This window comes from Oncorhynchus masou, unplaced genomic scaffold (assembly GCF_036934945.1).
Source record: "Oncorhynchus masou masou isolate Uvic2021 unplaced genomic scaffold, UVic_Omas_1.1 unplaced_scaffold_1160, whole genome shotgun sequence".
Lineage (NCBI taxonomy): Eukaryota > Metazoa > Chordata > Actinopteri > Salmoniformes > Salmonidae > Oncorhynchus > Oncorhynchus masou.
The window spans coordinates 167501-181533 of NW_027001357.1; the positions used below are offsets into that span (position 1 = coordinate 167501).

Consider the following 14033-nt stretch of genomic DNA (forward strand, 5'->3'; position numbering starts at 1 on the left):
GTCTTAGTATTTTGTGTTTTCGTTAATTAGTTGGTCAGGCCAGGGTGTGACATGGGTTTATGTTGTTGTATTTCATAGTGGGTTTTTTTGTAGTATTTGGGATTGTGGCTGATTAGGGGTGTGTGTTGCATAGGTTTGGCTGCCTGAGGCGGTTCTCAATCAGAGTCAGGTGATTCTCGTTGTCTCTGATTGGGAACCGTATTTAGGTAGCCTGGGTTTCACTTCGTATTTCGTGGGTGATTGTTCCTGTCTCTGTGTTAGAGAGAGAGAGGTATAGAAAGAGAGAGGTATAGAGAGAGAGAGGTATAGAGAGAGAGAGGTATAGAGAGAGAGAGGTATAGAAAGAGAGAGGTATAGAAAGAGAGAGGTATAGAAACAGAGAGGTATATAGAGAGAGGTATAGAGAGAGAGAGGTATATAGAGAGAGAGGTATAGAAAGAGAGAGGTATAGAGAGAGAGAGGTATAGAGAGAGAGAGGTATAGAAAGAGAGAGGTATAGAGAGAGAGAGGTATAGAAAGAGAGAGGTATAGAGAGAGAGGTATAGAGAGAGAGAGGTATAGAAAGACGGAGGTATAGAGAGAGGTATAGAGGGAGAGAGAAGTATAGAAAGAGAGAGGTATAGAGAGAGAGAGAGGTATAGAGAGAGAGGTATAGAAAGAGAGAGGTATAGAAAGAGAGGTATAGAGAGAGAGAGGTATAGAGAAAGAGAGGTATATAGAGAGAGATGTATAGAGGGAGAGAGAGGTATAAAGAGAGAGAGAGGTATAGAGAGAGAGGTATATAGAGAGAGGTACAGAGAGAGAGAGAGAGGTATAGAGAGAGAGAGAGAGAGAGAGAACGAGTTTGTCACGCCTTGGTCTTAGTATTTTGTGTTTTCGTTAATTAGTTGGTCAGGCCAGGGTGTGACATGGGTTTATGTTGTTGTATTTCATAGTGTTTTTTTTTGTAGTATTTGGGATTGCGGCTGAGTAGGGGTGTTGCATAGGCTTGGCTGCCTGAGGCAGTTCTCAATCAGAGTCAGGTGATTCTCGTTGTCTCTGATTGGGAACCGTATTTAGGTAGCCTGGGTTTCACTTCGTATTTCGTGGGTGATTGTTCCTGTCTCTGTGTAGTGTTCACCAGACAGGCTGTATAGGTTTTTCACGTTCCGTTTGTTGTTTTTTGTATTTATAAGTTATTTCGTGTATCGTCATTTGTTCCATTAAAAACATGAGTAACCAACACGCTGCATTTCGGTCCGACTTTCTTTCGACAAACGAAGAACGACGTTACAGAGTTATAGAAAAAGAGAGGTATAGAAAGAGAGAGAGACAGAGAGAGAGAGAGAGCGAGAGAGAGAGAACGAGTTATAGAGAGAGAGAGAGAGAAGGAGAGAGAAAGAAATAGAGAGAGATCCTATATGGGGTGTTGATTCAGACAGTCCCTGTGTGGGTAAGACTGGGGCCACCCATATGAAAAATATATGCATGCATGACTACAAGTTGTTTTGGATAACATATCTGCTAAATGACCTATATAGTGGTTAAAAGGCAGAGGGTGACTCACTTCTCTGTACGGAAAGCAGGCTGGGTGTCTGTCTGAGAAGTGGTGAGCACAAACACACCCACCCACCCCTACACCCACACACACACACACACAATGGTATTTATATGCAGTGGCCTCTGTGATTCACTCCACCTGCAGAGTGGGTGTACTCTATGTTGACATCACAGAGGGAGCAGGTTGTTCAAAATAGGGCCATCTCTGCTGCTGTCCTCTCCTCTGTCCTGCTCCAGTCTGTCCCCTACTTTCCTCTGTCTGTCCTCTACTCTCTCCTCCCTCTCCTCTCCTCGTCTCTCCATACTCTATAATACCTCATCTCCTCCCTCTCCTCTCCTCGTCTCTCCATACTCTATAATACCTCATCTCCTCCCTCTCCTCTCCTCGTCTCTCCATACTCTATAATACCTCATCTCCTCCCTCTCCTCTCCTCTTCTCTCCATACTCTATAATACCTCATCTCCTCCCTATCCTCTCCTCGTCTCTCCATACTCTATAATACCTCATCTCCTCCCTCTCCTCTCCTCGTCTCTCCATACTCTATAATACCTCATCTCCTCCCTCTCCTCTCCTCTCCATACTCTATAATACCTCATCTCCTCCCTCTCCTCTCCTCTTCTCTCCATACTCTATAATACCTCATCTCCTCCCTCTCCTCTCCTCTTCTCTCCATACTCTATAATACCTCATCTCCTCCCTCTCCTCTCCTCTCCTCGTCTCTCCATACTCTATAATACCTCATGTCCTCCCTCTCCTCTCCTCTTCTCTCCATACTCTAAAATACCTCATCTCCTCCCTCTCCTCTCCTCGTCTCTCCATACTCTATAATACCTCATCTCATCCCTCTCCTCTCCTCGTCTCTCCATACTCTATAATACCTCATCTCCTCCCTCTCCTCTCCTCTTCTCTCCATACTCTATAATACCTCATCTCCTCCCTATCCTCTCCTCGTCTCTCCATACTCTATAATACCTCATCTCCTCCCTCTCCTCTCCTCGTCTCTCCATACTCTATAATACCTCATCTCCTCCCTCTCCTCTCCTCTCCATACTCTATAATACCTCATCTCCTCCCTCTCCTCTCCTCTTCTCTCCATACTCTATAATACCTCATCTCCTCCCTCTCCTCTCCTCTTCTCTCCATACTCTATAATACCTCATCTCCTCCCTCTCCTCTCCTCTCCTCGTCTCTCCATACTCTATAATACCTCATGTCCTCCCTCTCCTCTCCTCTTCTCTCCATACTCTAAAATACCTCATCTCCTCCCTCTCCTCTCCTCGTCTCTCCATACTCTATAATACCTCATCTCCTCCCTCTCCTCTCCTCGTCTCTCCATACTCTATAATACCTCATCTCCTCCCTCTCCTCTCCTCGTCTCTCCATACTCTATAATACCTCATCTCCTCCCTCTCCTCTCCTCTTCTCTCCATACTCTATAATACCTCATCTCCTCCCTCTCCTCTCCTCTCCTCGTCTCTCCATACTCTATAATACCTCATGTCCTCCCTCTCCTCTCCTCTTCTCTCCATACTCTAAAATACCTCATCTCCTCCCTCTCCTCTCCTCTTCTCTCCATACTCTATAATACCTCATGTCCTCCCTCTCCTCTCCTCTTCTCTCCATACTCTAAAATACCTCATCTCCTCCCTCTCCTCTCCTCGTCTCTCCATACTCTATAATACCTCATCTCCTCCCTCTCCTCTCCTCGTCTCTCCATACTCTAAAATACCTCATCTCCTCCCTCTCCTCTCCTCTTCTCTCCATACTCTATAATACCTCATCTCCTCGCTCTCCTCTCCTCGTCTCTCCATACTCTATAATACCTCATCTCCTCCCTCTCCTCTCCTCTTCTCTCCATACTCTATAATACCTCATCTCCTCCCTCTCCTCTCCTTGTCTCTCCATACTCTATAATACCTCATCTCCTCCCTCTCCTCTCCTCTTCTCTCCATACTCTATAATACCTCATCTCCTCCCTCTCCTCTCCTCGTCTCTCCATACTCTATAATACCTCATCTCCTCCCTCTCCTCTCATCGTCTCTCCATACTCTATAATACCTCATCTCCTCCCTCTCCTCTTCCTCTTCTCTCCATACTCTATAATACCTCATCTCCTCCCTCTCCTCTCCTCGTCTCTCCATACTCTATAATACCTCATCTCCTCCCTCTCCTCTCCTCGTCTCTCCATACTCTATAATACCTCATCTCCTCCCTCTCCTCTCCTCTTCTCTACATACTCTAGAATACCTCATCTCCTCCCTCTCCTCTCCATACTCTATAATACCTCATCTCCTCCCTCTACTCTCCTCGTCTCTCCATACTCTATAATACCTCATCTCCTCCCTCTCCTCTCCTCTTCTCTCCATACTCTATAATACCTCATCTCCTCCCTCTCCTCTCCTCGTCTCTCCATACTCTATAATACCTCATCTCCTCCCTCTCCCCTCCTCTCCATACTCTATAATACCTCATCTCCTCCCTCTCCTCTCCTCTTCTCTCCATACTCTATAATACCTCATCTCCTCCCTCTCCTCGTCTCTCCATACGCTATAATACCTCATCTCCTCGCTCTCCTCTCCTCTTCTCTCCATACTCTATAATACCTCATCTCCTCCCTCTCCTCTCCTCTTCTCTCCATACTCTATAATACCTCATCTCCTCCCTCTCCTCTCCTCTTCTCTCCATACTCTATAATACCTCATCTCCTCCCTCTCCTCTCCTCTTCTCTCCATACTCTATAATACCTCATCTCCTCCCTCTCCTCGTCTCTCCATACGCTATAATACCTCATCTCCTCCCTCTCCTCTCCTCTTCTCTCCATACTCTATAATACCTCATCTCCTCCCTCTCCTCTCCTCTCCTCGTCTCTCCATACTCTATAATACCTCATCTCCTCCCTCTCCTCTCCTCGTCTCTCCATACTCTATAATACCTCATCTCCTCCCTCTCCTCTCCTCGTCTCTCCATACTCTATAATACCTCATCTCCTCCCTCTCCTCTCCTCTCCTCTCCATACTCTAGAATACCTCATCTCCTCCCTCTCCTCTCCTCTTCTCTCCATACTCTATAATACCTCATCTCCTCCCTCTCCCCTCCTCTCCATACTCTATAATACCTCATCTCCTCACTCTCCTCTCCTCGTCTCTCCATACTCTATAATACCTCATCTCCCCCCTCTTCTCTCCTCGTCTCTCCATACTCTATAATACCTCATCTCCTCCCTCTTCACACTCCCTCCTGTCCTCTCATCCTCTAATATATAAAATAATATAAATAAAATATGCCATCACTCTCTCCTGTCTTGTCCAGTATTCTCTTCTCCTCCATCACTCTCTCCTGTCTTGTCCAGTATTCTCTTCTCCTCCATCACTCTCTCCTGTCTTGTCCAGTACTCCCCTCTCTTCCATCACTCTCTCCTGTCTTGTCCAGTACTCTCCTCTCCTCCATCACTCTCTCCTGTCTTGTCCAGTACTCTCCTCTCTTCCATCACTCTCTCCTGTCTTGTCCAGTATTCTCTTCTCCTCCATCACTCTCTCCTGTCTTGTCCAGTACTCTCTTCTCCTCCATCACTATCTCCTGTCTTGTCCAGTACTCTCTTCTCCTCCATCACTCTCTCCTGTCTTGTCCAGTACTCTCTTCTCTTCCATCACTCTCTCCTGTCTTGTCCAGTACTCTCTTCTCCTCCATCACTATCTCCTGTCTTGTCCAGTACTCTCTTCTCCTCCATCACTCTCTCCTGTCTTGTCCAGTACTCTCTTCTCCTCCATCACTATCTCCTGTCTTGTCCAGTACTCTCTTCTCCTCCATCACTCTCTCCTGTCTTGTCCAGTACTCTCCTCTCTTCCATCACTCTCTCCTGTCTTGTCCAGTACTCTCCTCTCCTCCATCACTCTCTCCTGTCTTGTCCAGTACTCTCTTCTCCTCCATCACTCTCTCCTGTCTTGTCCAGTACTCTCTTCTCCTCCATCACTCTCTCCTGTCTTGTCCAGTACTCTCCTCTCCTCCATCACTCTCTCCTGTCATGTCCAGTACTCTCCTCTTTTCCATCACTCTCTCCTGTCTTGTCCAGTACTCTCTTCTCCTCCATCACTCTCTCCTGTCTTGTCCAGTACTCTCTTCTCCTCCATCACTCTCTCCTGTCTTGTCCAGTACTCTCTTCTACTCCATCACTCTCTCCTGTCTTGTCCAGTACTCTCTTCTCCTCCATCACTATCTCCTGTCTTGTCCAGTACTCTCCTCTCCTCCATCACTCTCTCCTGTCTTGTCCAGTACTCTCTTCTCCTCCATCACTCTCTCCTGTCTTGTCCATTACTCTCCTCTCCTCCATCACTCTCTCCTGTCTTGTCCAGTACTCTCCTCTCCTCCATCACCCTCAATGTCTGTCCTTTCATCTTCTCTCCACACTCTGTGATACTTCCCCTCCTCTTCCCCTACCTCTCTCCTCCCCTCTGCCTCTCCAGTCCACCCTCTCTTCTCTTCTCTTCTCCTCTCCTCTAATCTTCTCTCCTTCTCTTTCAATACCGTCTAGAAAAGATCACCTGTTAGCTTCTCCTGTACACTCTCTTTCCTGCAACTGGCAATCCATCAAAATAAACTGGCCAAACTTCACAAGTTATATGCTAGGCTATCAAACACATAGGAATACAATTCTCCTACCTCTTTCCTACCTACACAGTAAATGATTTCACTGGAGGTTGAACCCTGACCCTCATATCTCCAAGGCTGACAGGTCATTCTTCAAAGCCAGTGAGGCCACTGAACAAGGATCTATTTCTGTGTCATAGTAACCGTGTTGATGTGTATGAGACTGTGCTTCAACATCCACTTACTAAACAAATCCTCCATTGGGACAATCAATCTCCTCCACTTCATAAAGCTGATTGAAAAGTTAATGATCATTCTCTCACTGCATGTGCCTCTGTAAAACTAAAACTAAAGATAACGTCAGTCTGGACTGCAAAACACTTTCTCTAGGGTGGACAGGGAAGGTTCAGTTTGTCTAGGGTGGACAGGGAAGGTTCAGTTTGTCTAGGGTGGACAGGGAAGGTTCAGTTTGTCTAGGGTGGACAGGGAAGGTTCAGTTTGTCTAGGGTGGACAGGGAAGGTTCAGTTTGTCTAGGGTGGACAGGGAAGGTTCAGTTTGTCTAGGGTGGACAGGGAAGGTTCAGTTTGTCTAGGGTGGACAGGGAAGGTTCAGTTTGTCTAGGGTGGACAGGGAAGGTTCAGTTTGTCTAGGGTGGACAGGGATGGTTAAGTTCCTCTAGGGTGGACAGGGAAGGTTCAGTTTGTCTAGGGTGGACAGGGAAGGTTCAGTTTGTCTAGGGTGGACAGGGAAGGTTCAGTTTGTCTAGAGTGGACAGGGAAGGTTCAGTTCCTCTAGGGTGGACAGGGAAGGTTCAGTTTGTCTAGGGTGGACAGGGAAGGTTCAGTTTGTCTAGGGTGGACAGGGAAGGTTCAGTTTGTCTAGGGTGGACAGGGAAGGTTCAGTTTGTCTAGGGTGGACAGGGAAGGTTCAGTTTGTCTAGGGTGGACAGGGAAGGTTCAGTTTGTCTAGGGTGGACAGGGAAGGTTCAGTTTGTCTAGGGTGGACAGGGAAGGTTCAGTTTGTCTAGGGTGGACAGGGAAGGTTCAGTTTGTCTAGGGTGGGCAGGGAAGGTTCAGTTTGTCTAGGGTGGACAGGGAAGGTTCAGTTTGTCTAGGGTGGACAGGGAAGGTTCAGTTTGTCTAGGGTGGACAGGGAAGGTTCAGTTTGTCTAGGGTGGACAGGGAAGGTTCAGTTTGTCTAGGGTGGACAGGGAAGGTTCAGTTCCTCTAGGGTGGACAGGGAAGGTTCAGTTTGTCTAGGGTGGACAGGGAAGGTTCAGTTTGTCTAGAGTGGACAGGGAAGGTTCAGTTCCTCTAGGGTGGACAGGGAAGGTTCAGTTCCTCTAGGGTGGACAGGGAAGGTTCAGTTTGTCTAGGGTGGACAGGGAAGGTTCAGTTTGTCTAGGGTGGACAGGGAAGGTTCAGTTTGTCTAGAGTGGACAGGGAAGGTTCAGTTTCTCTAGGGTGGACAGGGAAGGTTCAGTTTCTCTAGGGTGGACAGGGAAGGTTCAGTTTGTCTAGGGTGGACAGGGAAGGTTCAGTTTGTCTAGGGTGGACAGGGAAGGTTCAGTTTCTCTAGGGTGGACAGGGAAGGTTCAGTTTGTCTAGGGTGGACAGGGAAGGTTCCGTTTGTCTAAGGTGGACAGGGAAGGTTCAGTTTGACTAGGGTGGACAGGGAAGGTTCAGTTTGTCTAGGGTGGACAGGGAAGGTTCAGTTTGTCTAGGGTGGACAGGGGAGGTTCAGTTCCTCTAGGGTGGACAGGGAAGGTTCCGTTTGTCTAGGGTGGACAGGGAAGGTTCAGTTCCTCTAGGGTGGACAGGGGAGGTTCAGTTCCTCTAGGGTGGACAGGGAAGGTTCCGTTTGTCTAGGGTGGACAGGGAAGGTTCAGTTCCTCTAGGGTGGACAGGGAAGGTTCAGTTCCTCTAGGGTGGACAGGGGAGGTTCAGTTCCTCTAGGGTGGACAGGGAAGGTTCCGTTTGTCTAGGGTGGACAGGGGAGGTTCAATTCCTCTAGGGTAGACAGGGAAGGTTCAGGTCCTCTAGGGTGGACAGGGAAGGTTCAGGTCCTCTAGGGTGGACAGGGAAGGGTCAGTGTGTGGTTGTATGTGTGTGTGTGTGTGTGTGTCAGTCTCTCCATACACAACAGCAGGAGAGGAAGGGTATCCCTCTAACACAGCGCTGAGAGAGACAACCCTTCCTGCACGCTCACCTTTCAGACACTGCTGGAGCACACAGGGACAACAAAGACCGCTGTGAGTGATTCAACAATATAAACACAGCTTTAGGACACACACACACACACACACACACACACACACACACACACACACACACACACACACACACACACACACACACACACACACACACACACACACACACACACACACACACACACACACACACACACACACACACCATCCAGCTGTGAATGTAAAACAGTAATTAGTCTGTCCTCTTCCTTTCCGATCTCAACAGGAAATGCTAGTTTCCTCTGTATACTGCTGTATTCTTCTAGTGGTGAAGCTTCCTCTTCTACTAGTATGCTGAGTCAAGGTTTTATTTTTGGCTAAATAGCTGGCTAATGTTTTTGTTTGAAAAAATGCATCTGGGCACAGTAGCATCTTTTTTGTTTCACCTGGCTGCCAGTTCCTGATCTTTTGAAAACATCATGTGAGGAGTGGTCTGAAGCGTGAGAGGAATGGGAGACAGAGGACTACAACAGTGGTGAGACAGACGGCTCGTAGAGAGGACCACTGGATACTATTCTGAAGTTTGTGTTGTGAGCTTTCTGCGCGCCAAGAGCTGCTGAGACGTCACCCAAGTGGTGAAACACAGAGTGAAGGAGGAGGAGTCCAGTGGCTGTAAGAGTCAGGCTGCCTCCCAGCTCCCTCCGTTCAGGACATGAACTGACCCTCTCCATCTGCAGAGGATGTAGCATTCAAAGTCTTGGCCTCTATTGGTTGACCTGTCAGAATAGATTGTTTGTTTGTGTTTTGCTTATGAAGTGCTTGGAGATTTCTATTATGAAAAGCGCTATAGAAGTTAATAATAATATATTATCACTGGTAACCCTAGAAGGAAGGACACACACAGCAACTTAACCAAGGAGGAGGCAACAGAAGCATTGGACTGTCATAAAAGGAATAGGTATTTTACAGAGTGAATAATGTGAAGCCTCTGGTTGAAACTCTGGGGACAAGTTGCCCCACACTGATCTAAGATCCTAACCTTAGCCATTATACTATAGGTTTACGACCTGTTTACTGGTAGGGTTCATAAAGGTTTACTACCTGTTTACTGGTAGGGTCATAAAGGTTTACTACCTGTTTACTGGTAAGGTTCATAAAGGTTTACTACCTGTTTACTGGTAGGGTTCATAAAGGTTTACTACCTGTTTACTGGTAGGGTTCATAAAGGTTTACTACCTGTTTACTGGTAGGGTTCAAAAAGGTTTACTACCTGTTTACTGGTAAGGTTCATAAAGGTTTACTACCTGTTTACTGGTAGGGTTATAAAGGTTTACTACCTGTTTACTGGTAGGGTTCATAAAGGTTTACTACCTGTTTACTGGTAGGGTTCATAAAGGTTTACTACCTGTTTACTGGTAGGGTTCAAAAAGGTTTACTACCTGTTTACTGGTAAGGTTCATAAAGGTTTACTACCTGTTTACTGGTAAGGTTCATAAAGGTTTACTACCTGTTTACTGGTAAGGTTCATAAAGGTTTACTACCTGTTTACTGGTAGGGTTCATAAAGGTTTACTACCTGTTTACTGGTAGGGTTCATAAAGGTTGACTACCTGTTTACTGGTAAGGTTCATAAAGGTTTACTACCTGTTTACTGGTAGGGTTATAAAGGTTTACTACCTGTTTACTGGTAGGGTTCATAAAGGTTTACTACCCATTTACTGGTAGGGTTCATAAAGGTTTACTACCTGTTTACTGGTAGGGTTCATAAAGGTTTACTACCTGTTTACTGGTAGGGTCATAAAGGTTTACTACCTGTTTACTGGTAGGGTTCATAAAGGTTTACTACCTGTTTACTGGTAGGGTTCATAAAGGTTTACTACCTGTTTACTGGTAGGGTTCATAAAGGTTGACTACCTGTTTACTGGTAGGTTTCATAAAGTTTTACATCTTTGAAGTTGTTTGTGGTGAGTATCAAAGCCAATTACACATTTTCAAAATGGCGCTTAAGCCACGTGTGGTCTCGGTGTGTTCGTTTCTGGGGCCAGTCAGAATGGTTAGAATGTGTTTGTGTTCTAGAAATTGTTGGGAAGGGACTCAGATCCAGAGTCACTGGGCCGGAGCAAGGAGTTTGGATAGCCAGACAACTATTTTTATCCCATTGGGCCTGTCAATTTAAAGATATTGTGTGTGTGTGTGTGTGTGTGTGTGTGTGTGTGTGTGTGTGTGTGTGTGTGTGTGTGTGTGTGTGTGTGTGTGTCGGTCCCTGCCCTGTTCTGCTACAATAACAGCCTCATGCTCCCCCATGCAATCACTCATGATGGACAAGCAGCACAACACTTCAATGGCCCGATGCATTTTGCAGGACAAAACTACTTTTTGGCCATTCATCTGTTGTCTGATTTGCATTTTACAGGTTCGACAAAATAATGGATGTCATAAGGTGAATTCACCAATTTGTAAGTCGCTCTGGATAAGAGCGTCTGCCAAATGACTTAAATGTAAATGTAATAATTTTTGGGGGTGTTATTATAATTAGTGACGATTATGCAGATGATGTTGGGGAAAAATGAATTCTTAACTACATTTTTGAAAATGCAGAACGAAATACAGTCTGGCTTTTAAACAATACAGCGAAAGAAGAGATTGTTCGAATAAATGACTGTAACAACATTATCTCCCATCATGATCTAGACATTTTTCCAGGGTTGTAAATGTGTAATTAGAAGCGTTGATGGTCTATTAAGATAAAGTCTTCCCGAACGCATCCCTAATTACCCTGAAGGGGGGTTCATTCCGTTGGTAATCCGAAGCGTTTTGGCACGCAACGGTACATTTATAAAAGTTCATCGGTGCCTCAAAGTGGAAAACTCTTTCACCAACACCATTCATCACCCCTGACTGACCCAAGTTTCTCTGCCACAGTCACACAACACCAAACGTATAGGCTATGCCTATTTTCTGGTTGATTTACAAGCCTAACCTTGGACACTACAACATTTAGGCTTCAAGGGTGAATGTAAAATAGGCTACACATATTAGGTAGACGAATACCAAATCGAGCTTTCAGCAAGACCGAAGTCAAGTCACAGAACGGAGTTCTCCCTACCTTTGACTTTCGTTAAGGTGAGCACCGGGCTGTTGCAAGCGGACAGCGGGGCAACCCTGGCCGAATGCTTCTTCATAGTGATGAGCTCGGAAAGGCTGAGCTCTCCCCTCTTCGGCTACATCCCTGAATCTGGTGGGGTACCGACTATGGGACTTTTGATGCTTCTTGTCTTTACTCTTCTCTAAACCTCAGCAGTTTTCCGCTACCTCTCTCGTCCTCTCTCGGCTCCGCAGTCTTTCGCTACCTCTCGTGCGTCCACCTTCGGCCCCTCCGTTCCTCAACTCTCCCTCAGTCGTTTATTTCTTCTTCTGATTCGATTCCCCTCCCTCATTCCCCCCCCCTCCCTTCCCCGGTTCTGCAGTATCCCGCCAGCGCGTGAGGCTGGGCTGTCTCTCTCTCTCTCTTCACATGTTAAACAGTAGAGGCAATTGCTGCAATTTGCTACGTCACGCGTACCGTAGGCATCCACCATCTCCCTCACTTGTATTATCTCTCCCCCCCGGGCCCCTCTGTACGTCCCGAGCCAGACGTGCCGTGCCCACTGCCAACCCACCAGACCCCCCGAAGCGCGGTTCCCGGGGGCAGGTGGTTGGTGACTCAGAACCGGTTGCAGCTTGGAGATGTGAGGAAGGATCGATCACGGCGGGCAGCGGTGTAACTCCCTGTACATTGGAGTGGCAGGGATAGTGTGAGTGATCTGATGAGACTGGGGCTGATGTAGAGGGAAAATATACTGTAGCCTACCCGTCCTATTCAAGGGTTATATGAAGACACAAGGCTTGCACGGGGAGGCAGCTTTCCTTCTCAATAGAAAGTCTTGGAAAAATACAATTTTCGCCAAGCTGGTCTCAGAGCATTTCCTATTATTCTGTATGTAAATCTAGGACATTTAATTTAGTATGTTATTTCACGTTTCGTATGGTTTGTATTCATTTGTAATGTCCATCAACAATTTCGTATTATATGTTACGAATTACAATTCGTGTTATATGTTACGAATTTGCAAAATGTACAATCAATATGCTACGAATTTGCCAAACATACTATATGTTACGAATTTGCCAAACATACTATATGTTACGAATTCTAGCTAGGTGGCTAGGAGGTGAACGTTAGCTACCTGGCTAATGTTAGCTGGGGTTAGGGGTTAGGGTTAAGATTAGGGTTAGGTTAAAGGGTTAAGGTTAGGGGAAGGGTTAGCTAAAATGGTTAAGGTTAGGGTTAGGGGAAGGGTTAGCTAAAAAGGTTAAGGTTAGGGGAAGGGTTAGTTAAAAGGGTTAGGGGAAGGGTTAGCTAAAAGGTTTAAGGTTAGGGTTAGGGGAAGGGTTAGCTAAAAGGGTTAAGGTTAGGGGAAGGGTTAGCTAAAATGGTTAAGGTTAGGGGAAGGGTTAGCTAAAAGGGTTAAGGTTAGGGGAAGGGTTAGCTAAAAGGATTAAGGTTAGGGGAAGGGTTAGCTAAAAGGGTTAAGGTTAGGGGAAGGGTTAGCTAAAAGGGTTAAGGTTAGGGGAAGGGTTAGCTAAAAGGGTTAAGGTTAGGGGAAGGGTTAGCTAAAAGGGTTAAGGTTAGGGGAAGGGTTAGCTAAAAGGGTTAAGGTTAGGGGAAGGGTTAGCTAAAAGGGTTAAGGTTAGGGGAAGGGTTAGCTAAAAGGGTTAAGGTTAGGGGAAGAGTTAGCCAAAAGGGTTAAGTTTAGGGGAATGGTTAGCTAAAAGGGTTAAGGTTAGAGGAAGGGTTAGCTATAAGGGTTAAGTTTAGGGGAAGGGTTTGCTAACATGCAAAGTAGCTCAAAAGTAGTAAGTAGCTAAAATTGTCTGTGATGAGATTTGAACTTACAACCTTTGGGTTCGTGTAAAACTCCCGACCAACCACCCTACTTTCGTTTTTGCCCTAAGTAACCATCTGTCTTATCTTAATCATGCCAAACATTATACATCATACGAATTTGAGTGTCCCAGATTTACTTTAATATGTTACGTCTAGTCCATGAGACCAGGCTGTTTACGCAGCATATTTTATCCAGTACACCGATTTTACACAGTGTGAGAAAATAAAAGCACATTATACTGATTTATATTATCCCTCTGGAATTGGTTTGTCTTTTGCTCTGGTTGAAAAATACACCTGCCATTCTAACATTGTGTTATTACTAGTAGTGGGATCGATTGAAGTTGACAGCATTTAGTTTAGGGTTGCCTAAATAGCATTGCCTAAATAGCAACACCTTATAAATCAAATCAATCAAATTGTACTGCGCCCATTTTAAACATTAGAATCTAAGTTTGAATAGTATCCTTGTTGTTCCTCAACATGTTTGATCAATACCCTGCTGATAACCACTCCACCACCGCCCATTATCTTTCATAATGCTCTTCCTAAACCCCCTGGAGGATACGATGACTGACACACACAACTCACAACAACTGACAGGCATCATTCTCCCCAGGGCAGGTAGAAGTGATGAATGGCAGCTCTGACCAACTGACTGAGGATAACCTCTCTCTGTGTGTGTGTGTGTGTGTGTGTGTGTGTGTGTGTGTGTGTGTGTGTGTGTGTGTGTGTGTGTGTGTGTGTGTGTGTGTGTGTGTGTGTGTGTGTGTGTGTGTGTGTGTGTGTGT

At 45.9% G+C, this 14033-nt stretch overlaps 1 protein-coding gene across 1 annotated transcript in view; it reads right to left on the bottom strand.

Moving 5' to 3' along the window:
- LOC135529405 (solute carrier family 35 member F3-like) overlaps positions 1–11702 on the bottom strand; it is an 85807-nt gene extending 74105 nt beyond the window's left edge. Inside the window, exon 1 of the mRNA XM_064958170.1 lies at positions 11422–11702. Coding sequence (XP_064814242.1) covers positions 11422–11497 — 76 coding nt within the window. The 5' untranslated portion in view covers positions 11498–11702. The remainder of the gene's footprint in view (positions 1–11421) is intronic.
- Between the last annotated feature and the right edge of the window lie 2331 nt (positions 11703–14033).